The sequence below is a fragment of the Borostomias antarcticus genome, assembly GCF_949987555.1.
Source record: "Borostomias antarcticus genome assembly, chromosome: 1".
Taxonomy (NCBI): Eukaryota; Metazoa; Chordata; class Actinopteri; order Stomiiformes; family Stomiidae; genus Borostomias; species Borostomias antarcticus.
This window is the reverse complement of record NC_140234.1, coordinates 11,357,566-11,384,679: the sequence shown is the minus strand read 5'-3', so window position 1 is coordinate 11,384,679 and position 27,114 is coordinate 11,357,566. Positions and strand designations below refer to the sequence as shown.

General features: G+C 48.5%; 2 protein-coding genes across 2 annotated transcripts in view; one reads left to right on the top strand and one right to left on the bottom strand.

Annotated features, from left to right (window-relative positions):
- fbxo46 (F-box protein 46) overlaps positions 1-4,744 on the bottom strand; it is an 11,925-nt gene extending 7,181 nt beyond the window's left edge. The window contains exon 1 of the mRNA XM_084444593.1: positions 4,400-4,744. The gene's annotated coding sequence lies outside the window, so the exon portion shown is untranslated. The remainder of the gene's footprint in view (positions 1-4,399) is intronic.
- Positions 4,745-6,139: 1,395 nt separating this feature from the next.
- coq8b (coenzyme Q8B) lies at positions 6,140-20,570 on the top strand. The gene is made up of 15 exons (XM_084438282.1): positions 6,140-6,219; positions 6,782-6,963; positions 7,213-7,563; positions 8,360-8,426; positions 8,786-8,857; positions 8,993-9,112; positions 13,700-13,785; positions 13,904-14,044; positions 14,333-14,414; positions 14,610-14,703; positions 15,741-15,882; positions 18,269-18,376; positions 18,502-18,567; positions 18,653-18,739; positions 19,399-20,570. Coding segments are annotated over exons 1-15 (1,905 nt in total). The 5' UTR covers positions 6,140-6,218; the 3' UTR covers positions 19,705-20,570.
- The last annotated feature ends 6,544 nt before the right edge of the window (positions 20,571-27,114 follow it).

Here is a 27,114-nt window from a genome sequence, read left to right as displayed (position 1 = left end):
CAGCTGAGCGCCACAGAACCGTGGGACCCATTGTCCAACATTGACAGAGAGCATGTTGCGTCGATGGTGGCGATTATCAGGCAAACAGACGATGTAGCCCATGTAAAGGAGGTGCAACAAGCAACAACCTTCTACCACTGTATATGAGGCACACACAACACAGTCTGTCGATGTCTCATGATCAAATGCCATCTTAGATGACGGTGACAGGGCCACACTGGAGTCCTGCTCTCAAGTCACGCGCTCCTCGGGAACTAGCCAAGCTGACAGAAGGCCAGAGCCTCGGTCTGGAACCGTAAAAGCTTCCTGTTGTCATGAGAACGAGCTATGGACATGTGCCTCGATGTTTGTGTCCGCGCCGGACTGCTGGCCCCGTCCTGCCCTCGGCGTTTTGGTGGGACTGGCCGGCTGCACCCGGGCCGGGTGGCGGGGGGAGCTGGTGCCTCAGGACCAGAGGAATGGTTGAGGAGGGGCAGATTGTGCCCACATGGTGCGCCAGGCCAGCTATATTAAACGCCTTCTGTCATCATCACAGAGCAGACAGATTACTCCAGATCTCTGTGTCTCTCTCTCTGTGTCTCTCTCTCTGTGTGTGTCTCTCTCTGTGTGTCTCTCTGTGTCTCTCTCTCTGTGTCTCTCTCTCTGTGTCTCTCTCTCTCTGTGTCTCTCTCTCTCTCTGTGTCTCTCTCTCTCTCTCTGTGTCTCTCTCTCTCTCTCTCTCTCTGTGTCTCTCTCTCTGTGTCTCTCTCTCTCTCTCTGTGTGTCTCTCTCTCTCACTCTCACTCTGCCTTCCACTCCACCTCTCTCTCACTCTCACTCTGCCTTCCACTCCACCTCTCTCTTTCTCTCTCTCCCTTCCCTTCCCTCTGCTTCTCCCTCTCATAAAGATTGGCATCACAGCAGGACACACACACACAGCAGGACACACACAGTAGGTCACACACACACAGCAGGGCACACACACACAGCAGGGCACACACACACAGCAGGGCACACACACACAGCAGGGCACACACAGTAGGTCACACACAGTAGGTCACACACACAGTAGGTCACACACACAGTAGGTCACACACACAGCAGGGCACACACACAGGCAGTCTGTCGGTCCATCCTGGTGACAAACACACACAATGCTTCCTGGGGCAGTTTGAGAGAGAGGCAGAGTGTGATTGGATGGCTACGGTCAGATTGCTCCTCCATTGGTCAACGAGAGAGCAGGCAGAAGAGAGCAGGCAGGAGGCAAGGCGCACGCCCGCACCTACGTGTGTGTACACACACACACACACACACACACACACACACACACACCTAGCCATGCCCTTCCCTCAACAGACAGAACTTAGACTGACTGACATTGATTCTATCAATACTGCAGACAGAGTCATGTCAATGAAAGACATAGGAGGCCAATACTATGGTTTCTACTTAGAATAGAATCGAATGCCAATTTGGCAATGAGTAGTGCCTAAATATTGTTGGGGATTCACAAAGCAGTTGGTAATGTACCCGATCAACCCCATAGCCGTCGGTGAACCAGATCTTATTGCGGTGTTCACCTCCAAGGAGCCACGTCAATATGACCTAGCGATCTGCTGAGCTCTGCCGTCAACCTGGAGCACAAGCAAACTGGTGATAAAGATGCACAAGTGCATTTCTCCAGTCTAGTGCTGTCAGGAGGGCTGTTGCTTCACTAGTCTCCTGTGTGTGTGTTTGGGTGTGTGTTTGTGTGTGTGCGCACGTATGTTGCCTTGAACATAATGACTTCTAAGTGATCTAACTAAACCCACACCGTTGAAATCCCTAATCTGTTTTGTCTGCTGGATTTCCGCTTACTTTACGTTTTTTGCAGAGAAAAGAAGAGCTTCGGTGGAATCCAAGCCATAAAGGGGGAGAGAGAGAGAGAGAGAGAGAGGGAGGGAGAGAGAGAGTGAGAGAGAGGGGGAGAGAGAGGGAGAGAGAGGGAGAGAGAGAGAGAGAGGGAGAGAGAGGGAGGGAGAGGGAGAGAGGGAGAGAGAGAGGACAGATGGACAGACCCACAACATTCTGTGTTGAGAGAAAAATAAGCGACTGGTATGGATCACAGATGTAACCGCAGTCAGCCAGGACCAGGCATCGCCGCAGATCTGTGTCATCACGCCGCTACGCCCCGCCAGCGGACACTACCTCCGCGATAGCCAGGCACACCCCCCCCCCCCCCCTCATTTGAAACAATTCCTGCAAATTAAGGCTTGTTCGCTTTTAAGCTTTCTGCGTAATCCCCCCCCAAATCCGTTCCCAAGACCAGCTCTGCGGCGCTACAGCAATCCCAGAATGCCGTGTGCCAGACTCAACTCAACCTGGTCTCATTGGCTCCCCAAGTTGTCTCCAGGCTGAGCTGCACCAATGCCGTCACTCCGCTTCTTTTCTTTCCATCGCTGCGACCTGGCAGGCAAACAACAATACCCAGGCAAGCCCAGCCTGCAGAACAGTCTAGAAGCACAGAGAATCAACACACTAGTCTAATGTTTACTCCATCGGTAGGGAACATGGGTTATTGTGAATACACTATCACTCCAGTCCTAACTGTTCTGGGAGATTCTGTCACTTCTACCCACTACTACAGTGGTCTGACAAAAAAGCAATGACCCCCCCTACAAAGAATAGCATCAACACCCTCAGGAATCAACCACGACACTGGAGCAAACAACATGAGAGTGAGAGCAGTAACACTATGCTACGCAGCGCTCCAGTAACCACTCTTAAACCCCTCCTGGGCCTGGGTTCATTCAGGAGCGTGTCCTTCTCTCCTCCTCCTCCATCCCTCTCTCTCGTGCTTTCAGACGGGTGGACTGAGGCAGAGGAGATAAATCAGGGACAATACAGCAGGAGCAGCGGGGGCAGCAGGCCAGCCTCTTCATACTAGTCTGGCAGAACAATAGACAGACTGCATCGGTCTTCCCTCCCAGCCCAGAGAGCGCCGCATACACACACACGCACGCTCGCTCGCTCGCAGGCACACACACGCACACACATACATACACACACACACACACACACGCGCTCGCACGCTCGCGCTCGCACACACACACACACACACACACACACACACACACACACACACACACACACACACACACACACACAGGAGAGCCTTCTGTCATCACAGACAGACGTGAAGGCTGAGTGTTGATAGGAAGGTCATCTGTGGTCCTGGATACTATTGTAGGACCACTTAACAGATTTCTATCAGGCAGGATCTCAGTGGCTAGAGAACAACATCTTCACATTGGTTCTCTCTAAATCTGGAAACACTGAATGGCCAAAACAGGAATATCGATACAGTTTGAAATTCTACCCTGGCCGGACTTGACTGGCCAGTTTCCAATCACATCATGGAGGGTCACTGTAATTCAATGCATGAAAATGTTCAGGTACATCAACGGGTTTATGCATGTCCTGCTGAATTCCTGATTCGTGCTGAATCTTCCTGCTCGGAGGGATATTAACGTTGCTGTACAGTAGAAGAGCAGCAAAGCTAGCTATGTTTGTAGCGAGCTAACAATTAAATAGTCCAGTGTTGGGGGGAAATGTACCAACTGGCTTCATCCACTGACACATCATTGAAGTCTGGCTCAAGTGAACTTTGTTCCCCAAATGATCAATAGGGTACGTTGAACATAGTGACTACACAGGACGTGAGATAGCACTCCGTCCATGGATGAGCAACAGCTGATGGCTAATGCTCAACCCTATCTGATCTAGTTAGATTACACTCTTTGGAAATCACCTACATGGTACCTCGTCAAAACGTTGTGGTCCCACCATACACCAATGATCGAGCTATTTAATTTCAAAATGATCGTAAATCTAAATCGTACTCTATCTAGAGGTCGTGGTACAGGATTGCTGGTTATACCCATCTAGTGGGGTATGTATGATTATGCTCTTAGTCACTTGTTTTAGAAAGAAGATGCACTTGTGAGTTCTGGCTAGTAGTAGTACATTGGCTCTTCCTACGTTAAATGCAATTATTGTTAGTCGCTTTGGATAAAAGCGTCTGCTAAATGACTGTAATGTAATGTATGTCCACACTGGCTAACGTTTGCTAGCTTGTCCATTGACGAAAGCAAACTGGAAGGCACGCCAAAACTATGTGACAGCTAACCCTACTCCGAGATTGAGACACATCTCACTGGCATGATGTTACCTAACTAACTAGACTGGTCAAACCCAGGTTTGTTGGTATGATCCCTCGTTCATCGCAAGGCCAATTTAGCCAGCTAGCCAGAAGAGCAACCGGCCATGCTAGCAAGACAACGTTAGCAGAGCCACAACAACCTCCATATTTGTACCTCTAGCTGCTAGCTGCTAGGCTAACAACAACGGCTAACATCTGGGTTTAGGTTTATACACTTACCTTCACGTGTATGTGTACAAGTTAAATAACTTTGAAGGTTTGCCGGTGGTGAGTTCCCCCGAGTTGAAGGTCTGTTCCCCCACGACCACGGATGGTTTAGTGAGGATGGGAGTGCAGGTGACCCGGGTTATCTGTTCATGTCCACGTAGCTGCGGCTAGCTGGCATTACTTTCTCTAGCTAATCAACTAAGTGTCGGTTGCGATCGAAGCTTGCTGACAATTTTTGTAAATGTACGCTGTCTTTCTCTAGGGATCTTACACCTGTTTGACGCTTCCTCGTTCCTCTGTTTCGTTAGAGATGACAGGTTTTCACGGTGTGTTCTCTGTGCAAGCAGATACACGGTGTCACAACAGCAGCGGGGAGGAAGGCCATCTTGTTGACAGGCAGCTGCACAAGGCCCTCAGCCAATAGCGAGGCAGAGTCGATGGTGTGCCCATATATGGCTGCCCCACGACTCCCCCCCCCTCCTCTCTCTCTTGACCTGTCCGCCAGTCTCTCTCTCTCTCTCTCTCTCTCCCTCTCTCCCTCTCTCTCTCTCTCTCTCTCTCTCTCTCTCTCTCTCTCTCTCTCTCTCTCTCTCTCTCTCTCTCTCTCCCTCTCTCTCTCTCTCTCTCTCTCTCTCTCACTCTCTCTCTCTCTCTCTCTCTCTCCCTCTCTCACTCTCTCTCTCCCTCTCTCTCTCTCTCTCTCTCTCTCTCTCATTGGCATGGGAAACAAAACATACCTTTACACAATACAAGTGCCAAACTAAGTGTGAAAAAGTTTTTTAAAAGATACAAATAATTAAAGATATAAAACACACAAGGACAAGCTTGGTGTGTGTGAGACAGAGAAAGATAGAGATGGGTGTATGTGTGTGTGGATATGTGTGTGTGCGCGTGTGTATGGGGGGCACTAATCACCCCCCCCCCATACGTGTGTGTGTGTCTATTGAGATAATGTCATCAGACACACCAGTGATCAATAGGTCCTTATGGGGAAAATACAAATTATTTATGAACTATTTTACATTTGTTCTGCTATCTTTAGTCATTTCTAATATTCCTGAAGATGGAATCGCTTTTTACGAGTATCTTAAAAGTTCCAAATGGTTTTTGTAATGAAATATTCTCACTGAAACAACTCACTGAGTTCCAACTCTACACCAGCTCAGAAGTGTAAAAGATTGATTTGTTGTTACTACACTAAACTTCAGGAAAAATGATGGATCGCAGCCCTGCTTCACATGTACTGTCCCCTCTCTCTCTCTCTCTCTCTCTCTCTCTCTCTCTCTCTCTCTCTCTCTCTCTCTCTCTCTCTCTCTCTATATATATATATATTAGATTATAGATTTAGATATCAATCATATATATCATATAATCATATGTATAAAATCATACAATCACCAACCAATCATACATATATATGATGATATATATGATTATAGATATAGATAGCAATCATATATTTATATAAAACCAATCATTGGTTTTATAACAGTAACACGTGCGGTCGGTGACCTTCCAGCCCCTTAAGAAAGTTCATTGGCCAGTTCTCCGTGATAGAAACGCCCTTTACCCCAACGAATGGTACACCTCCATGTGGAGTAGGCTGAATCACAGACGTCCATCAAGCTAGAAACCGTATCCGACACGCCTTCTCCTCACCCACCATCGGTTGACTGAAACGTCGATCACATGTTGATATTTCCAGCAGCCTGGTTGGTCACCTTTCAAACGAGAAGTTCCGGGTCTGATGATGTCCGGACAGTACGTACTATCCACCAGTGGTGGACAACGTTAGTGACTTTTACAACCGCAAGAAACCTAATTCCCCACGAGTAAGAACCTTGTTTGCTCAGCTAATATGTAGCTATCATATATATATATATATCTTTGACAGATCTCATCGCTATGCTTAAGGCTAGTGAACGCATGAGCTCAGCTAGATAGCTAATCAACAGTCGACTGTATCGTCAGCGTAATGTCCTCGATTGTTTGAGCTAGCTATCAAACTATTGTAGAAATGCTGGCTCTATCTACGTTAACGGGAAACTCGGCTGCAGGTCACACGTGTGTGCTTTGCATGACATCAACGTTGACCTCCAAGGTTAAACTATAACATTTATGCAATACGCAGCTATAGAATGTCTCAAATAACGGTATATCACATTAGATATACTGAAATGCACAGCAAAGGCTACACCCTAGATAACTGAGTTATTCGTGACTATTGAAGCATTATGACAGCTAACCACGTGTCCCCCTCAGTGGGCGTGTTGCGTGTTTTTGCCTGTGACATGTCTGCATGTTTATGTGTTTATAAACCGGTCTTTTCCTTACTGTCTGGCTGTCTGCCCGCCCCACACTCAGCGTGTCTTTCTCTCTCTCCTCCCTCTGTAGTGATGATGTCGGAGGTGCTACAGGTCTTGCGTGGGGCCGGCAGGGTGGGGTCGGCCCTGGTCGCCACCCAGGGGGAACAGCTGAGGGTGCTGGCCTGTAACTCCACCTTGGGGACCGGGGTCAAGGCTGCCCAGGACATGATGGAGGGACTTGTGGGCACAGTCATGGGTGGCACTGCCACTGTAAGACACACACACACACACACACACATGCATACGTGTTGAAACACACAAGAGCCTCCAGCTCTTTTTTTCTCTCGTGAACTAAGTTTCTAACTTGTAGAGATGTCCTTGTTGAATGAAGATGAATATTAACCGGTATTACCGGTATGTGTTTCGATACATACCAGTGCGACCAGTTTAACAGTAGCTTACGTAGTAGAAATCAAAACTAAAACAGCAATAACCATCCTTCTTCCTTACCCCTCATAGCAACAGTCCATCCAAGAGGACGTGTTCCCTGACGCGGAGGGCTGGGAGGAGATGGACCCAGAGGAGGCGGCCAAGTGGGCGGTCGGTTCCGAGTTCCCCTCCAGCCAGGAGGAGCCCCAGGACGCCAGGGCCACGGACGTGCCCAGCGGAGCGCCCTCTACCCCGGGCGCGGGTCCTGGATTTGCGGGCTGGCCCGGCCAGAGTGCCCGGTCGTTCCACACCTCCGCGGCGGTACCACGCTACGCCCAGGCCCGGTTCCTCCACGATTCGGCCGTGGCCCGGCTTACTCCAGAGGACATTAAGAAGGCCCGCGAGGCCAAGCAGGCTCTGGCCCGGCCCGCCAAACAGAGGGTGGGCCTGCTATGATAAGGCTAGCTTTTAGCTGTCTGCTTCTATGGTATGGTCCCTTGCACATGTAGTACTTGGCTGGGCTTTGGCCGATGTGAGGCTGAATTAGGACTTTTTGAAGACAAGAAGCTGCCTTTGCTCTTAGTTCAAGTTTTAACTTTATTGTCATGCGTATTAAAAACACAATGAAATACTTATGCTCTGGCTCTCTCTGCCTTGAAACAAGGGACACACCATCCCAAAACCAGCACATACCTCCCACACTACAGACCTACCTACAGTAGACTATGTACACAAGGCATTCATATACATCATGCACAGTAGGCTTAATGACAATAAAGCAATGAACCTACTAGTCAATAGACACATGCACTGTAAATATTCTTGTCCTGCTATGATGCTGTACTGTGTTAGGGTCCCACTGTGCATGTACTGAATCAGTATTTTGCCCTGAAAGGATTATTACTGACGTTGTAGTACTTCAAGAAGTACTACAATGATCCTTTCTCTTAAGCACCTATTGTATTTTCGATTGCTATTCTTGCACCTTGCCTTCAGCACTAGATTATGCTCTTAGTCACTGGTTTTAGAAAGGGGATGCACTTGTTCTGGCGAGTAGTAGTACATTGGCTTTCCCTACGTTAAATGCAATTATTGTTAGTCGCTTAAAAGCGTCTGCTAAATGACTATAATATAATGTAATATATTGATACCATAAACTTGAGGTTTAATTACCCAGGCTTTAGTTTGAGGACCACACAGGCTTCGTACTCATGTTCTAACGTGTTTTTTCTCCCAGCTCAGTGATCGAGCCAGAGAGAGGAAGGTCCCTGCCACAAGGATCAGCAGGCTGGCCAACTTTGGGGGTACGTAGTGTTCTCTACTGTACTCTACTGTATGGAAGATTAAAGCTGCATGCTCAGATCCCATTTCTTCCACTGACGATACCGATTCCAAGTACTGAGCTTAAAGTATATCCTGAAACAAATATGGGCTTTTTCTGTTGAAACCACTACTTCTTTTTAGCGGATAGAGTCCTTTAGAGTTCGTAGTTCCTCCCTAATGACTAAGCCCTATTTACTTAACCACATAGAGTAAGCCCTGCAGTGTGCTGTAACTCCTTTAACTGATGCAATGTATGATGTAACGACACCGGACCGTAGGCCACGTTCAGAGGAGGGTCTTGGTTCATGGTGGAAATCTCTCTGTTCCTTGTCCCTTGCAGGACTGGCAGTAGGTCTGAGTATCGGTGCCATCTATGAGGTGGCCAAGCAGTCACTAGGAGGCAAGCGCTCAGGTAAGATCCTATACATTTCTACTGTAGTACTCTACTCTAAGGACAGTGTATTAGCCATAGGCTAGTGGTTTCAATTAAAAGTCAGCATCTACTGTTTCTCTCTTGACTGCCCCCCCCCCCCACACACACACACAGAAGCAGGTGCCCTGCTGGACTCTCCTCTCCTGTCCGAGGCCAACGCTGAGAGGATCGTCAGCACCCTCTGCAAAGTCCGGGGGGCCGCCCTCAAGATTGGACAAATGCTCAGTATCCAAGGTACAATGATACTACTGCTGCTACTGCTGCTACTGCTGCTACTACTACTAAATACTGCTACTACTACTACTAAATATTGCTACTACTGCTGCTACTATTACTAAGTACTGATACTACTGCTACTACTACTACTAAATACTGCTACTACTGCTGCTACTACTACTAAATACTGATACTACTACTAAATACTGATACTACTACTGCTGCTACTACTAAATACTGATACTACTACTACTACTACTACTACTAAATACTGCTACTACTGCTACTACTACTACTAAATACTGATACTACTACTACTGTACTACTGCTACTACTTCTACATAGTGCTACTACTGCTACTACTACTTCTAAATACTGATACTACTGCTGCTACTACTACTAAATACTGATACTACTGCTGCTACTACTACTACTAAATACTGATACTACTACTACTGTACTACTGCTACTACTACTACTACTACTACTACTACTACTACTACTACTGTATTACTGCTACCACTGCTGATGTCACTACTACTGATGATACTACTAGGCCGTTTTCGAAACCGCCTACTACTGTATACTGCTAGTATGTACTGATTTTGCCAAAATGCAGTATGCGAACAAAAAGAAAATCTGCAGTATGCGAAAAGTACCCGGATGACGTACTGATTCGGGGAAAATTGCCAGTACATACTGTTTCCCACAATGCAAAGCGCAGGAAACGTCATCGGCTACCGCTGGATTTTGAAGCTCTCCCCGCGTGTCTGAATTAGCATTAAGACTAGCTTGCGTAGAATACTGATTCTGTCAAATATATCGTTTCGAAAAATAATTTCTTTATCCAGGCATCTTAGTTTTAACAGTTTCATTATAGTGGAGCAGGTTATGTTTGCTCGTATGTGGTATTTATTCTGTTCACAACTTCGTGATCGTACAGCCAGGCTACAGAGCTCCAGAGCCCCCTATGCCAAGCCGAGCTGCATCGCATTGTGGCCGGCCCAGAGAGCTCCTGTTGCGGGTACAAGCACAGGGCTAATAGCTCAGTTTGCGGTGCTATTTTCCATTCGCCCTTGATCAATCCTAACAGACCTATATCTATAACATATTCATTCTGATTTATGAATCCTAACACAGACCCATATCTATAACATATTCATTCTGATTTAAGATCATTCAAGTCATTTGACAATCTCATTATTAGCTTATTATTATTATTATCATAAACTCAGCCAGCCAGTCATTCAACAGCTGGCCTACTTCTGTTTTGGATGGATGTGGTACCATACAATGGTAGCCTACCTCAGCCAAAGAACGTTGACACGATTGTAAGTTAAGCTCTACGACGGTCAATATCTTACTGTATTACATTTTTAGCCTTGTCATGTTATCTGCTCCGCTAGAAGAGGATGTGCCTTCACCATAATGATGGCGCACTCGTATGATTCCACTTTTGTTGGACAAAAAAAATATTAATTGCTGGTCCAGACGTTCGAATCCGCCCACTAAAAGTTTGCTGATTCTTGAAGTTCTCAACGGAGTGTAACGAGTTGACACTTGTCTGATTTAGGGAAATTGCGTTTGTTCTATTAATACATCCATGGTCTGTTTGCGCGTGCATGTATGCCGAGGACAAAATTACCCCTCGCACCAAACGCGTTTTTATCAACAATATTGACGCATATGCTTCAAAATGCATTGCAAAGGTAAGATACTTTATAGATGCATGCTGTCCCACTATATATACGCCTGTAAAAAATGTATTAGGCTCAGCAAGGTAACGTTACACCTCAACCTGCACCGTGGTAGCATCTGTCTGTCAAGCAGGCAAAGCAAACGTTACTCCACGTTCACTTATCTAAGCAAAAGGGTCTATTTTTTAACAAATGCTGGGTTTTGGCGCTACCATTAAATAACTGATTGTTGTGAATGTGATCACAGATGTCGGTGTATTAACATGCGGAAATCAGTGACCACCGGATCTCTGGTCACTGATGGTCACAGAATTCCGCATAACACCTGGTTGAATCAGGGCGACGCGAAACCTCCGGTTGAAAATAGGTCGGTTGCTCTGCGAAGAGGAACCAGCAGCTGATGACACCGTGGAAGTTTGAAGTGCTAACAGTAACTATAGTAACAGTACTCCTATATGCTAACATGGATATCTTATCTTATCACTATAGCTTACAATTAGAATCAGAATCAGTTTTTATTATAAAAAAAAGTTTTATTTAGTTTTTATAATTTGCCACCACCACCGCCTCCTCCTCCGAGCCATGGAAGAGGAGAGAGAGAGAAGAGGACATCTCTCTCTCTCTCCCTGACTCTCTCTCAGTGGTCCAGAGAGAGAGAGAGAGGAGAAGGAGATACCATCTTGACATCTCCTCCTCCCCCCCTCTCTGGCCAGAGAGACGGAGAGAGAGAGAGAGGAGGAGATATCAATCTGACATCTCCTCCTCCTCTCTCTCTCTCTCTGGCCCACGAGAGAGAGCCAGGGAGGGAGATGGAGACGTCCCCCTCTCTCTCTCTCTGGCTGCTTCTCCTCTGTCGCTCTCTGGCTTTTATACACCTCCTGGCCCACGTCACAAGGGCGCTCTGTGACGTCACGGTTTGCAAGGCTCTTTTGACAAAACCACTTTGTGTGAGTCATAGAGTTCTAACATCACTGTTAATCACTTGATTGGCACTTTCAGACAGGTGTGATGAAGGTGCTATTGCAAATTAAACCATGGTCGGAACAACAAAAGACTGAGTTGGGGAGCCTACCCACGCTATAGCGGCATTATTTTATTTATTTTGGTTATTTTGCGACTGTATAGGCACGTGTCAGCTAGGTCCGCTGTTGGTACCGTCGCAAATTTACCAAACTACGACCAATGTGTCCCGTCGGCTTTACGTACTGTGCTAGTAGGGGTACTATATGCTTAATCATAAAATGTGGTCAGTTTACCCAACCAAAGCGTTTTTGTGGATCAGATTTTTCGGAGTCGGATACCTCCCGCTTCTGCTCGGATACTGTACGGCCGGTGTTCTGAAAAGTTGGCCTAACTCCTCAGGATGACCTATATATACCATCCATTACATTATGTTTAATTCACGGGTAGCGCATCCCGTCATGTAGGGAATGTCTATCAGAATGTCCTATGACCATGGATGTACCTACGACCCATTTTATTGTGCTTAATCCATACGTAGCGCATCCTGTCTGGTTAGAAATGTTTATAGACATTTTGACATTTCCTACTTGGCAGGATGTGCTAACCCATGAATTAAACATAATATAATGGGGTGGTAGGTCATCCTGAAGGTAGGCCAACTTTTCAGAACACTGGCTTTTCATTGGAACGTGGAAGCTAAAAATCACCGGCAGAAACGGCTGCGTTGTTTCATGCGAAACGCGAGTCGGTTTTCATAAGGTCCTCTTAATAATTTAGATAAACCACGATCTGATGGATTTATGATCATGTTAATGGCCACCTGTTATTGGTCGTATTATAAACGTTTCCCTTTGATACATCTATAGCCTACTTATATTTATATTGCGCTTTACATCTGAAACGGATCTCAAAGCGATACAGTAATACTTGAAATACTTGCATAATTTCAATACAATTTGTCCAGTTGATCTCATGTCTGTGTGTCATTTTATATTTCAATCACGAGAGCCAAAATGAGTCCAGTTGATCTGTCTCGTATCATCATATTACAATCATTACAATCATGCATGCGATGTAGGCAGTATGCAATGGCTAAATTGATTCATTTCTGCAGTATGCTAGCCTAGCATACTGCAGAAATGAATCAATTTAGCCATTGCATACTGCATACTGCTATGAAAAATCAGTACAGTATGCAGTACATACAGTATGCAGTATCCAGTATGCAGTATAGTAGTATTTGGTTTCGAAAACAGCCATACTACTACTACTACTACTACTACCACTACTACTACTACTACTACTACTAAAGCTACTAATACTACTACCGATGATACTCCAACTACTGATATTACTACTGATGATACTACTACTGCTATTACTACTAAATACTGATACTACTACTACTAAGTACTGATACTACTACCACTACTACTACTACTACTAAAACTACTAATACTACTACTGATACTACTACTACTGATACTACTGATGATACTACTACTGATGGTACTACTACTGCTGCTGCTGCTGCTGCTACTACTACTACTACTACTACTACTACTACTACTACTACTACTGATTATACTACTGCTACTAATACTACTACTGATGATATTACTACTACTACTACTACTAATAATAATAATAATTCGACTAATACTCCTACTGATGATACTACTGCTACTACTACTACTACTAATACTACTTACTACTTCTACTGATACGACTACTGATTCTTATGTACTACTGTCTACTGTCTCTGTTTCCATCCTTCTCTCTGTGTGCTGTTCTCTCTCTCCTCCCTGCTGCTCCTTCTGTTCTGTTGCTCTGCTTTTGGATACTGCCAACACGTCTCTAGATGTCCACCGAGTGAAATGCACGCTAACATCAATGGCGTCAGCAGGTGTGTGAACGGCCTCTTCTTTCTCTCTCCTCTCTGTAGACAACTCGTTCATTAACCCTCAGCTGCAGAAGATCTTCGAGAGGGTCAGACAGAGCGCTGACTTCATGCCGGCCGGGCAGATGAGCGTGAGTGATGAGCTGAGATGCTCATGACCCTTTTGAGACAGTTCTGTGGAGAATTGCTCGCATGGAAAATTGGCTGACTGGTATGTATCTGTATCTCTGTGTGTGTGTGTGTGTGTAGAAAGTACTGGAGGAGGAGCTGGGTGCGGGCTGGAGGGAGAAGCTTGAGTCGTTTGAGGACAAGCCCTTCGCTGCCGCCTCCATCGGACAGGTGCATCATGGGGTTTTGAAGGACGGCCGGGAGATTGCCATGAAGATCCAGGTGAGTGAGGGCTCTTTCTCTCTCTCTCTCTCTCTCTCTCTCTCTCTCTCTCTCTCTCTCTCTCTCTCTTTCTGTTTCAAACACACATGCATACACACGCACGCTGTACATTTCTCTTTCTCTCTCTCTCTGTCACTGTTCAATCTATTTTTATGTGTTTGATCCTTCTCCCAGTACTTTAATCCCTTATCTGTTCTCTCTCTCTCTCTCTCTCTCTTCTCTCTCTCTCTCTCTCTCTCTCTCTCTCTCTCTCTCTCTCTCTCTCTCTCTCACTCTCTCTCTATGCAGTACCCAGGAGTGGCGGAGAGCATCCGCAGTGACATCAACAACCTCATGTCTGTCCTCAAGATGGGTGCTGTCTTGCCTGATGGTAATGTCACATCAAGAGATCTCCCAGATCAGATATTTTGTTTAACCTTTTACAAACACCGACACAAACAACATGTTGATGGGATAATGGGTCTCCTAGGCTTCTTCGTCTTTGGGATATGGCTAGATGCCCTTGTGTTTGAGAAAGGGCTCGGCTGTGACTTTGCCTGTCTATAAAGCATGGTATTTTGTGCAGGCTTGTTTGCGGACAGCAGCCTACAGGTCCTGCAGAGGGAGCTGGCGTGGGAGTGTGACTACAAGAGAGAGGCGGAGAGCGCCAAACATTTCAGGTATGAACTGTCACCTTGGGCCGAGGCTTTGAGATGCAGGTCAGTTGTAATCTGACACGGGTGTCTTGTTCCCTGCTGTTGGTAATCTGTCCAGGGAGTGTGTAGGGATTATGAGTGGGCTAGTGAAAATGTCTGGGATTAAGGGAAAACTTTATTTTGAGGGGCTCCATATAGATGGTAACCACCAATAAACATTCAACAAACGATCTACTAACCTTACTTTTACCCTGACCAGTGGCATGCGTATATATTTGTTGATTCATTCAGGAACACTCACGTCAGAGGTTGATTAACCATTTATTGCTACAAATGAAATACAGTTAAGTTTGTCGCTGATGGCTCAGCTCTAAATTAGGGCTGGGTATCGAGTCGAATTTCAAGAATCGATTCCGATTCACAAGGTTTGGAATCGATTATCACGATTCGATTCGATTCAATATCGATTCGGTTAGTGCTACTAAAACCTGTTTTTTTAGCTGTAACCTTAATTACATGACGGCCAAGTTATGCAACACATCAATAATAGGGCTGGGTATCGATACTGATTTCCAAAAATGAATGAATGAATGAATCATTAAATGAATTAATGAACTATTCATTCCTTCATTTATTCATTCATTCATTAAATAAAAGATCGATTTGGGGATTCATGAATCGATTCTGAATCATTTGATTCAGAATCGATGAATCGATTTTTTAAACCCAGCCCTACTCTAAATGGATCAGCCAAGCTGCAAGGCGAGATAAACCAGGGAGCGAGCTACGAACCCCCCACGGGGACACATAGCAGGCCGAACAAAAAATACATAAATCAAGCCGGAGCTTACAGAACAAGTGAGGGCTGGGGTTGGATAATAGATGATTGAATGATTGAAACGCTGATTGCTCAGCTGAGGCGCCTGACCCGTGTCCTGTAGGAAATTACGCGAGGCTTCAAATGTCTGAGGGCTATCGATAGGGCCCCTCAAAATAAAGTGTGACCGGGATTGGTTGTGGGCCAGACCTCAGTACCGTATCCTGTGTGGTTCTGTCCGCAGTTCCCTGCTGGAAGGCGACCCGTTCTTCCACGTTCCCGAGGTGGTGGGCGAGCTGTCTGCCCGGAGGGTTCTGGCCATGGAGCTGGTGTCCGGGGTGCCGCTGGACCGCTGTGTGGAACTGGACCAGGAAACACGCAACCGGGTGGGCACCTCAGAAACACCCGCGTGGGCACCTCAGAAACACCCGGGTGGGCACCTCAGAAACACCCGGGTGGGCACCTCAGAAACACCCGGGTGGGCACCTCAGAAACACCCGGGTGGGCACCTCAGAAACACCCAGGTGGGCACCTCAGAAACACCCGGGTGGGCACCTCAGAAACACCCGGGCCTGGCATCCATGTTGTCATGGTTTTAAACCGCCTGTCCAGTCCCAGTTTTCCACCACACCTCCCTGAGGAGAGTGCTTCCATGCTTCCGTATATACTCTCCGTTCTGAGGCGGAGGACTGGGGGGTGATAGAACGTCTTGAACACCCGAATCAAGTCTCAGTGACGGGTGTGTAGGCACAGTTTCTACTAAGAGGAAGGAGAAACATTACATTACATTACAGTCATTTAGCAGATGCTTTTATCCAACAATAATTGCATTTAACGTAGGAAGAGCCAATGTACTACTACTTGCCAGAACTCACAAGTGCATCTTCTCTCTAAAACAAGTGACTAAGAGCATAATCTAGTGCTGAAGGCAAAGTGCAAGAATAGCAATCTAAAGTACAGTGCAATTCAATACAATACAATAAGTGCTTAGGAGGGAGGATTGTTGTAGTACTTCTTGAAGGGATGAGTTTTGAGCCTGCGAAGAAAGATGGGCAGCAACTCTGCTGTCCTGACATCAGTGGGCAGTTCATTCCACCACTGCGGGGCCAGGACAGAGAAGAGCCGTGACCGTGTCGATCGACCGCAGGGGCCTTGGAGTGACGGGGCAACCAGTCGCCCCGAGGTAGCAGAGCGTAGCAGTCGGGAGGGGGTATAGGGTTTGACCGTGGCCTGGAGGTAGGAGGGGGATGTTCCTTTCATTGCCCTGTAGGTTAGCGCCAGAGTTTTAAACTGGATGTGAGCCGCTACAGGGAGCCAGTGTAGGGAACGGAGGAGGGAAGTTGTGTGGGAGAACTTGGGGTGGTTGAACACCAGGCGAGCAGCAGCTTTCTGGACAAGTTCCAGAGGTTAAATGGCTGACGCTAGGGCCCCAGCGAGGAGGGAGTTGCAGTAGTCCAGGCGGGAGATGACCAGGGCCTGGATGAGTACCTGTGCCGTTTCATCAGTGAGGAAAGGGCGAATCCTCCTGATGTTGTAGAGCATGAATCTGCAGGAGCGTGTGACATGTGCGGAAAACGACAGTTGGTTATCTAGGGTCACACCCAGATTCCTCGCAGTCCGAGTCGGGGTCACCACTGTGTCTTCAATGGTGATGGCCAGGTCCCGGTGCGGGCAGCCCTTCCCCGGGAGGAACAGCAGCTCAGTCTTGTCCAGATTGAGCTTGAGGTGATGTGTCGTCATCCACTCCGAGATGTCAGCCAAGCACCCAGCTATGCGTGTCTCCACTTGTGTATCAGAAGGGGGAAATGACAGGACCAGTTGGTTGTCATCGGCATAGCAGTGATAGGAGAATCCATGCGAGCGAATGACAGAGCCCAGAGATGTAGTGTAGAGGGGAAACAGGAGAGGACCCAGGACAGACCCTTGTGGAACCCCCGTAGTCAGACTACGCGGTTCCGACGTCGACCCTCTTCATGTCACCTGGTAGGAGCGGCCCGTCAGGTAGGATGCAAACAGGGAGCGTGCAGAGCCGGCAGCGACGCCTTTCTCCTCGAGGGTGAAGAGGAGGATCTGGTGGTCTACCGTATCAACGCTGCTGACAGGTCTAGGAGTATCAGGACAGAGGAGAGAGAGTTCGCTCTTGCGGCATGGAGTGACTCCGTCACTGCAAGGAGGGCGGTCTCTGTCGAGTGGCCAGCCTTGAACCCGGACTGGTGGGGATCTAGGAGGTCGTTCTTGTGGAGGTACGAAGACAGTTGGTTAAGGATAGCACATTCAAGTGTTTTGGATAGAAAGGATAGAAGGGAAACCGGTCTGTAGTTTCTGACATCAGAGGGGTGGAGAGATGGTTTCTTTAGGAGGGGGGTGACTCTGGCAGTCTTGAAAGCGGAGGGAAAGCATCCTGATACAAGAGATGCGTTGATGAGGTGGGTTAGGAAGGGAAGGAGTTTGGGTGCAACAGACTGAAGGAGAAACACCAGCACACTGTCTTCACTTGCTCAATGGAATCTTCGTTTAATAATACGTTTCGGTCAACGACCTCGTTCAAGTACAGTATATGCCTGCATATGCATATACCAGAAGAAGTTAGTTGACCGAAATGTATTATTGAAGATTCCATTCACATAGGACTGGTGTAAGCGTAGGCTCTTAGACCAAGCCTATGCTTTGAAATCCATATTCGGCAGTGGGGACAATCACATCTTAAGGAGGAAGGATCCCCTTTGCCACTGGCCTGTGACGTCTGACAGACCCCTGACCTTCTGTCTTCAGATCTGCTTCAACATCCTGCAGCTGTGTCTGAGGGAGCTGTTTGAGTTCAGGTTCATGCAGACGGACCCCAACTGGGCCAACTTCTTCTACAACGCCGAGATGGACCAGGTGAGGGCTCCATCCCGAGAGAAAACACCGCTCCGGCACACCTGCTTGTATCATTAAGTCATGTATGAATGAGCAGCCTGCTTTGCGAGTATTCACTTCAGAACTACTCCTCTTTGTGCTTCCAGATCATTCTGTTGGACTTTGGTGCCTGCAGGGATTACCCAGAATCCTTCACGGACGACTACATCAAGGTATCTGTGACGGAGTCTGACATTGCCCTGTGTGACACTTTATCCTGTACTTGTGTTGTTGATGAGAGCTGGCGTCTCTGTCCAGGTCGTCCACGCAGCCAGCATCGGTGACAGGGACACGGTGCTGAAGAAGTCCAAGGACCTGAAGTTCCTCACAGGGTTCGAGGCCAAGGTAACGCCATGTTCAGACTGGAGTGTCGTGCAGCGCTAACGTTCACGCGAGCAGTAGCCTGGCTGTTCACACCAGAAGTGAGTTTTTTCTGTGCCGGTAACCAAGCAACCCTGCTCCGCTGCACTTTTAATCACACGCGTTCGCTCGCAGAAAAAAAATAGACCAGACGAAAAAATAGACCGTACGCGAAACTATCCTCTGCAGAGTGCGAGCCGGTCGTGGAGCAACGCCCCGGTGGGAACAGTCACGTTGGTCAACATGGCCGCCGGAAGGAAACGAGCTGCGCTTTCGCTTCCAGTCTGAACCCGCCATAAGAGTTGATTCTGCCTGTTCCTCTCTCTCTCCCTCTCTCTCTCTCTCCTTCTCCCTCCCTCTCTCTCTCCTTCCCTCTCCTTCCCTCTCTCTCTATCCCTCTCTCTCTCTCCCTCTCCCTCCCTCTCTCTCTCCTTCCCTCTCTCTCTATCCCTCTCTCTCTCTCCCTCTCCCTCCCTCTCTCTCTCCTTCCCTCTCTCTCTCCTTCCCTCTCTCTCTCTCTCCCCTTGGCTTTATAGGCTCATAGAAATTCTCAACAATTCTCTCCCTCTCTCTCTCTCTCTCTCTCCTCCTACCTCTCTCTCTCTCCCTCTCTCTCCCTCCTGCCTCCACCGCTCCGTCTCCAGACGTTCCAGGACGCCCACGTGGAGGCGGTGATGATCCTGGGCGAGGCCTTCGCCTCCTCCCAGCCCTTCGACTTCAGCACCCAGAACACGACGCAGCGCATCCAGAGCCTGATCCCCGTCATGCTGCGCCACCGCCTCACCCCGCCCCCAGAGGAGACCTACTCCCTCCACCGCAAGATGGCCGGCTCCTTCCTCATCTGCTCCAAGCTGGGCGCCCGCATCGCCTGCAGGGACATGTTCATGGACATCTATAACGCCTACAACCAGCGGCGCCTGGAGAAGGACGAGTGCGGCGCCCAGGCCTAGAGGACCCGGCTGAGCTTGCCACGACCGGGCCTAGAGCCTGGAAGATGCAGCCCAGCCTGGGTTCCCGACCACCAGGCCCCCAGAACTAGAGCTTTTGGGTTCAGCCCGTTACCCGAGGCCCAGGCCCTAGCTCTTGTCCTAGCAGCTATCACCCCTGACTACCTCACCCCTGCCCGAGGCCTAGAACCTCCAGCACCCGTCTGCTGCTCCATCCCTAGAGACCCTAGGAAGACCTCTAGAAGATGCAGGACTCTGCCCACACTCAGGGACCACAGGTGGGGCCAGACACCCCCTCCTCCTCCTCTCTCTCTCGCTCTCTCTCTCTCTCTCTCTCTCTCTCTCTCTGGACAACACTGCCCTTCTGGCAAAGTAGGTCTCCACTGACAGACAGCAAAATATTAATTTGTTTTCGGTGTGGGTTTGAGTGTTTGATATATGTTTTGGGCGTGGGTTTGAGTCTTTGATGGGTGTCCAGGTCTGTACGTTTTTGTCTGACTCATTGTAGACAACATGGCAACAAGTACACTGCTCCTCCACAGTGTACATGGTGTAGTGAATGTGATTGTAGGTGCACTCACTACCAACCTACAGGTGCAATGTTTATTTAAATGCTGCCAAAAACCCATTTTGTGTGTACAGAGCTTGCTGTCATAGCTTTTGAGCCACAGTATCTAGTTGTCTCCTGGACATGTTAAAAAGACAAGTGAGGATATTAAGATGTAATGAATTTCATCAAAATCATTTTATAGACACTTTATTTGATGGCCTTTGGAATTGTAAGATAATATTGGAATGATATGATATCCCCAAAATAAAAGAAGCCTCATCAGATATTTATCAGCATATCTGATGTTTTTAAAATGTCAAGCTGATGTTTCTCTGTTTGATATGCAGTGCATATTTATTGCAGTGTGTATACTCACATTCTTCACTACATCTGTGTAACTGCGTTTTTCATACAAATAATAAATCGGATGACGAACAAGGGACAATGTGAACTTGGGAATTACTGGAGAGTTGGGCAAAGTAGGGGAGTTGACAATTCAGCATTTTTTTCCCCCACATTTCATTTACGGTTACTAGGAATCAAAGCACCACATGATGGCGCTCTAGAGTAGCTGAACATGCGCGTCATTTTGTGTTTTTGTAAAACATCAATGGGGAGAGTGAATTTGCATGTCCGGGCGTCTGTTCCAATGGGCTCAGAGGAGGCAGGGCCAGAGGGTGGATCTGGGAGAAACAGCCCAATCTGTGCGTCAGTAACTGCACAGTGAACAACCAAAGCATCCAATATTACTACAAATTGATCGAAATTGCTATTTTGTCTTTATTGTCTTGTTTTTGTTTTGTTTTATTTTATATTTGGGCGGTGGCGAGCTGTGTAGTGCCCCTTTCCCGTTTACACATCAGGCTCACTTGCGTGGACCGCTTCATCGTTTCATAGTGTGGATGAAGAAATTGTGAAATTATTGTTCCATATTTCATACCCGGACTGGATTACACAAAAGGCGGCACGGACTAAACAATCCACCGTTCTCGTTGGTGAGTTCATTTTACAATCTAATCAAATCAGAGAAGGTTCTAATCTTGCATATTTGAGGGATCCGGTCGGCATAATGAATGAAGCATTGCGAGTGAGTGGCCGTGTGTCGGCCGGGTTACCAAGACTATTCGGTTTCACCTTAAAATGTAAACCTATACGGTACGAGTCACATAGTTGAACAACAGCATTGCACTCGTGAGCCTATAGAAACATGGTGAGGTCGTGCCGCTCCGGCCAGACTGCAGCAGGGTGTCTGTAGGAGACCGTCCACCCCTGTGGTCCGTCTGCATCGGCCTGTCATAACGCTCACAGCACGTTTATTGTTCTGCACTTAATTGACGCGTGACTGTTTGATGTTACCGGAAGGATGAAAGGCTTAACCGGGGAATCTGCACGTAGGCTGTTGGTGGTAGATACCGGGGACATTCTCTTCATCCTTTATTGCAGCCTGCAGTTTGCGGTAGCTGTGTGGAAGACCGACAAATCCCCGTGTCTACATTTCAAAAACGCGCCCTGCGTTTTAATACGCCGTGTATTGTGGAAGTGAACCGTGTCCGCTCTCACGGCTTCTACCTGGATATATCACAAAATCATTTGACAGGATGTAGCCCGACAGCGTGACCACAAAGCTGGTCAGACAGACTGGACCAGCATGGTGGTCACTGGTCATTCTATTTTCTAGTATGGCCACAGCCGCCTCGGTTATTACTAGGACATTACAATAGATACTCTTGTTGGATGATTTTGTACATGATGATCATCCCAGGTGTCCCGATACCTTTGCTACACCTGTCCTTACGGAGTAGCAGTGCTTTTTAACACGTTCTGTCCACACACACACACACGCACACACACACACACACACACACACACACACACACACACACACACACACTCTCTGTCTCTCTCTCTCGCGCACAGACGATGTGTGTGTGTGAGTGTGACCACTGCTGAGTCGTAGTATTGGCCTGGTGCACCTGTTGTGTGGAGTCTGATCAGGTTCAGTGAGTTGATTGGTTTCGGACGGGAGGAGCTGATCTGATGGACTATGCGGTATCTTATTGATCCCTCGTCTCACAGGGAGAGAGCCTAACTCTGCTTACGCACATCATTATCCTGACAACCATCTCTAGGAATATGAAGTCAGAAGGGTTACCTCTAAGCATACAGTGTGTGTGTGTGTGTGTGTGTGTGTGTGTGTGTGTGTGTGTGTCACATGCAGAGTATTAACAGTTGGGACAGGATACGAGGGGGCTAAGCTCAGTAGGGAGAGACCACCTGCTTGGACAGCTGCAGGGCCGGCCTGGGATGGTGCTGGTGGTGGGCTGGGTTAGGGCTGGGCTGGGCTGGGCTGGGTTAGGGCTGGACTGGGTTAGGGCTGGGCTGGGTTAGGGCTGGATTAGGGCTGGGCTGGGTTAGGGTGGGCTGGGTTAGGGCTGGGCTGGAGGGGCTGGGCTGGATTAGGGCTGGGCTGGATTAGGGCTGGGCTGGGTTAGGTCTGGGCTGGATTAGGGCTGGGCTGGGTTAGGTCTGGGCTGGATTAGGGCTGGGCTGGGTTAGGGCTGGGCTGGAGGGGCTGGGCTGGGTTAGGGCTGGGCTGGGTTAGGGCTGGGCTGGGTTAGGGCTGGGCTGGAGGGGCTGGGCTGGGTTAGGGCTGGGCTGGGTTAGGGCTGGATTAGGGCTGGGCTGGACTGAGGCAGCCCTCTCCACAGAGGGGGTGGGGCTAGACTGTGGCCCGCTGGGCTGGAAGGGGAGGGGTCCAGGCCTGGTAAAAGCTACAGGGACGTCTAAAGGGGCGGGGTCAGGGCTCGGCTAGCAGGCGGGGGGGGGTGGAGAAGGACTGTCCTGAAGACGGTGACGGGGCTATGACTCAGCATATATACTGACCTCCACTGACGGCCGTCTGTTTAGAGGGGACTGGATGATTCCCTAACCCACTATAGTGAACTCTTGAATGCGAGCCAACTGCTCCAGCGGTATTAGACGCCTCCCCTCCTCTACCGGAAGCCCCCCACCCAGTCTCCGCTCGGGGTGGGGCGTGGCTGCAGCCGTGTCTGGACCCGACTGCCTTTTGTTAGCCAGACGGACACGCGGGGGGTGGGGGGGGGGTGGGGGGGGGCGGGCCAGCTGGGCCCACAATGGGAGGTGGGTCAGGGGTCACCCAATCAGCTGTTAGAGGAGCGGAGCAGGCAGAGGGGGGGGGGGTGTCGGTCCTTTTGTGGTCGTCGGGGCGGGTGGGCTACACAGCGGGGTCCGCTTCCGCCCCGGTCGGCGAGCTAGCACTCCTGGGACCGGCGCCGCGGACACGGATCAATTCTAGACTGTTCTAGACTGTTCTAGACTGGACCGTTAAATTCCAGACTGTACACAGGGCTGCTGCACCGGACACTGATTGAGCCTCATTTAAAACGTACGTGGAGAATCGTCAACGTCAACATCATGTTTTTTAGTCAAGGCTACTAGGTCTTATTCTGTGTTCGTCCAGGGGTCGTTGCAGGATTATAACCTCACAGTTTCGGACTGAGAAACTCAGTCTTTTCTTTATTAAACAGTGCTCTGATATAGAGGCCTTGTGCTACTGTAGTGATTCTGTCTTCTCTGCTTTGTGAATGAATGGGTGAAGAACTATACTCTGAATTGATTATAGGGGTCTATTTCTGGTGGCTGAATTAATCACTAGAGAGAGATAATGAGAGAGAGAGAACAGAGAGAGAGAGGGAGAAGGAGGGAGGAGGGGAGAGAGAGGAGAGAGGGAGAGATAGATGAAGAGAGAGATGGAGGAAACAGAGAGAGAGAGAGAGAGATGGAGGGAGGAGGGGAGAGAGAAAGTCAAAGAAGAGAGGGAGAGATAGATGAAGAGAGAGATGAGGAGAGATGGAGGAAACAGAGAGAGAGAGAGAGAGAACCGAGAGATAGAGGGAGAAGGAGGGAGGAGGGGAGTCGATGAAGAGAGGGAGAGATAGATGAAGAGAGAGATGGAGGAAACGGAGAGAGAGAGAGAGAGAGAGAGAGAGAGAGAGAGAGAACCGAGAGATGGAGGGAGGAGGGGAGAGAGAAAGAGTCAAAGAAGAGAGGGAGAGATAGATGAAGAGAGAGATGAGGAGAGATGTAGGAAAGAGAGAGAGAGAGAGAGAAGAAGCGTTTTGTTCCCCGTTCTCTCAGAGAGCCAGGGTTGTGCATGGCTCTGTGTCTGAAACACACACACACACACGCACACACACACACACACACACACACATTTTGTGTTTTTTATGCATCAGGACAGTGCCTAAGTGCCTGTAAAAAATGCCGAGTTGACTTATCTGATTTCTTCCTAGCGAGATGCGTTCAGTGGCGTCTCTTGTTTCCGTTAGAGGAAGCACTCGCTGTCTGGCCACTGGAATGCCATGTATACCGAGCACATACCAAGGTGTGTGTGTGTGTGTGTGTGTGTGTGACTGTCTGGGTCCGCCAATTACCACAAGCAATCAGTGGATTTCTCTGCTTCGGTGGCGTTTCTGTCACGCGTAACAAGGTAATGACAATTGCCCTTTACTCCACCTAGGGCTGGGTTAACCATTCCAATTTCAAGAATCGGTTCGATTCCGATTCACAAGGTTCAGAATCGCTTATCACGATTCGATTCGATTCAATATCGATTCGGTTAGTGTTACTAAAACCTGTTTTTTTTAGCTGTAGCCTTAAGCTGTATGCAACACATCAATACTAGGGCGGGGTATCGATACTTATTTCCAAAAAGGAATGAATCATTGAATGAATTAATGAACTACCATTTATTAATTCATTCATTAAATAAAAGATCGATTTTGGGATTCATGAATCGATTCTGAATCATTCGATTCAGAATTGATGAATCGATTTTTTTTTTTTAACCCAGCCCTAACTCCACCCCATTTCATTCAGCGGTGCGATGTGATAGGCCGTCCTGTCCAGGCCAGGTTAGAGGGCGGAGTTAGAGCGCTACACTGGTTCCCTCTGCTCCGCTCTGCTGAATGACTGACTGCCTACAGAGACACAGAGGTAGAAACCTTGGAAGCAAGGATGAGGCCTGTAGCACCCTATTCACCCTAGTCGTTCTGGAGGAGAGAGAGAGAGAGAGAGAGGCGTGGGGGTGGGGTATTTGTTGGGTGCTTTAGGGAGCATTTTTTCGTCAGGGTCTGGTGGGGGTGGGGGTGGGTGGATGACTTCACAGGCTGGTCTGAATTCTCCAGGGTCACTCAAGCAGGGAGGCAACTCGGCACAGAGAGGACGGCAGAGAAGGCCCCTTCACCGTGTGAGTGTGTGTGCTTGTGTGTATGTGTGAGATGGAGAGAGAGGGAGAGAGAGAGAGAGAGAGAGAGAGAGAGACAGTGTGTGCACATGTGTGTGTAAGCCAGTCAGCCCTGATTGAGGTGAGAAGCATTCCTCTGTAGATGTGAACACTGCGCCAGTAAAGAGGTCTGGTGTGGTCTGGAGACTGGCCACACACTCTCTCTCCCTCTCGCTCTCTCTCTCTTCCTCTGTCCCTCTCTCCTTCTCTCCCCCTCTGTCCCTCTCTCCTCCTCTCGCGTTCCCACTCTCCCTCCCTCTCTCTTCCTCTGTCCCTCTCTCCTTCTCTCTCCCTCTCCCACTCTCTCTTCCTCAGTCCCTCTCTCCTTCTCTCTCCCTCTCCCACTCTCTCTTCCTCTGTCCCTCTCTCCTCCTATTCGCATTCCCACTCTCTCTCCCTCTCTCCTTCTCTATCCCTCTCCCACTCTGTCTCCCTCTCTCCTTCTCTCTCCTTCTCTCCTTCTCTCTCCCTCTCTCCTTCTCTCTCCCTCTCCCACTCTCTCTCTCTCCCTCCCTCTCTCTTCCTCTGTCCCTCTCTCCTTCTCTCTCCCTCTCCCACTCTCTCTCCCTCTGTCCCTCTCTCTTCCTCTCCACTTCCACTCTCTATCCCTCTCCTTCTCTATCCCTCTCCCACTCTGTCTCCCTCTCTCCTTCTCTCTCCCTCTCTCCTTCTCTCTCCCTCTCTCCTTCTCTCTCCCTCTCTCCTTCTCTATCCCTCTCCTTCTCTATCCCTCTCCCACTCTCTCTCCCTCTCTCCTTCTCTCTCCCTCTCTCCTTCTCTCTCCCTCTCTCCTTCTCTCTCCCTCTCTCCTTCTCTATCCCTCTCCCACTCTCTCATCCTCTCTCCCTCTCTCCTCTCTCTCTCTCTCTCCCTCTCTCCCTCTCTCCTCTTCTCCTACTCCCACTCTCTCTTCCTCTCTCCTTCTCTCTTCTCTTCTCTCTCCCTCTCCCACTCCTGCTCTCTCTTCCTCTCTCTCTTTATCTCCCTCTCTCCCTCTCCCACTCCCATTCTCTCTCCCTCTGTCACCCTCTCTCTCTCTCTCTCTCTCCTACAGCTGCATACTTCACTTAATTTCAAACCTTTATTTATACTTGTAAAACACTAAGCTTTTCCTCATTTACAGTGTTGACGAGTTCACACAAATACACAAATAACAACAGAATGAATACATTATAGAATAATAATAATAATAATAATACTAATTACAAACAATTACAGGTCGAAGTACAAATGCCAAGAGCCAAGGATTTAAACTCTGTGACTGAAGGAAGTACCTCAAGCTTTAGAGTCTGTTGTAGAGTATTCCAGCTATAAGGAGCACAATACAGTATTAGACTATTATCACTGGTACTACAGTAATCGCGTTATGGACTCCTCCTCTTCTCCTCCTTCTCTTCCCCTCCTCCTCGTCTTCATTTCCTCTTCCTCTCGTCCTCTTCTTCTCCTCTTCCTCTCCTCCCTTTCCTCTCCTCCTCTTCCTCTCCTCCTCTTCCCCTCCTCCTCTCCCCCCTTTCTCCGTCAGCTGCGTTGGAAGCTCATAGAGAAGCGTCTTCCCTCC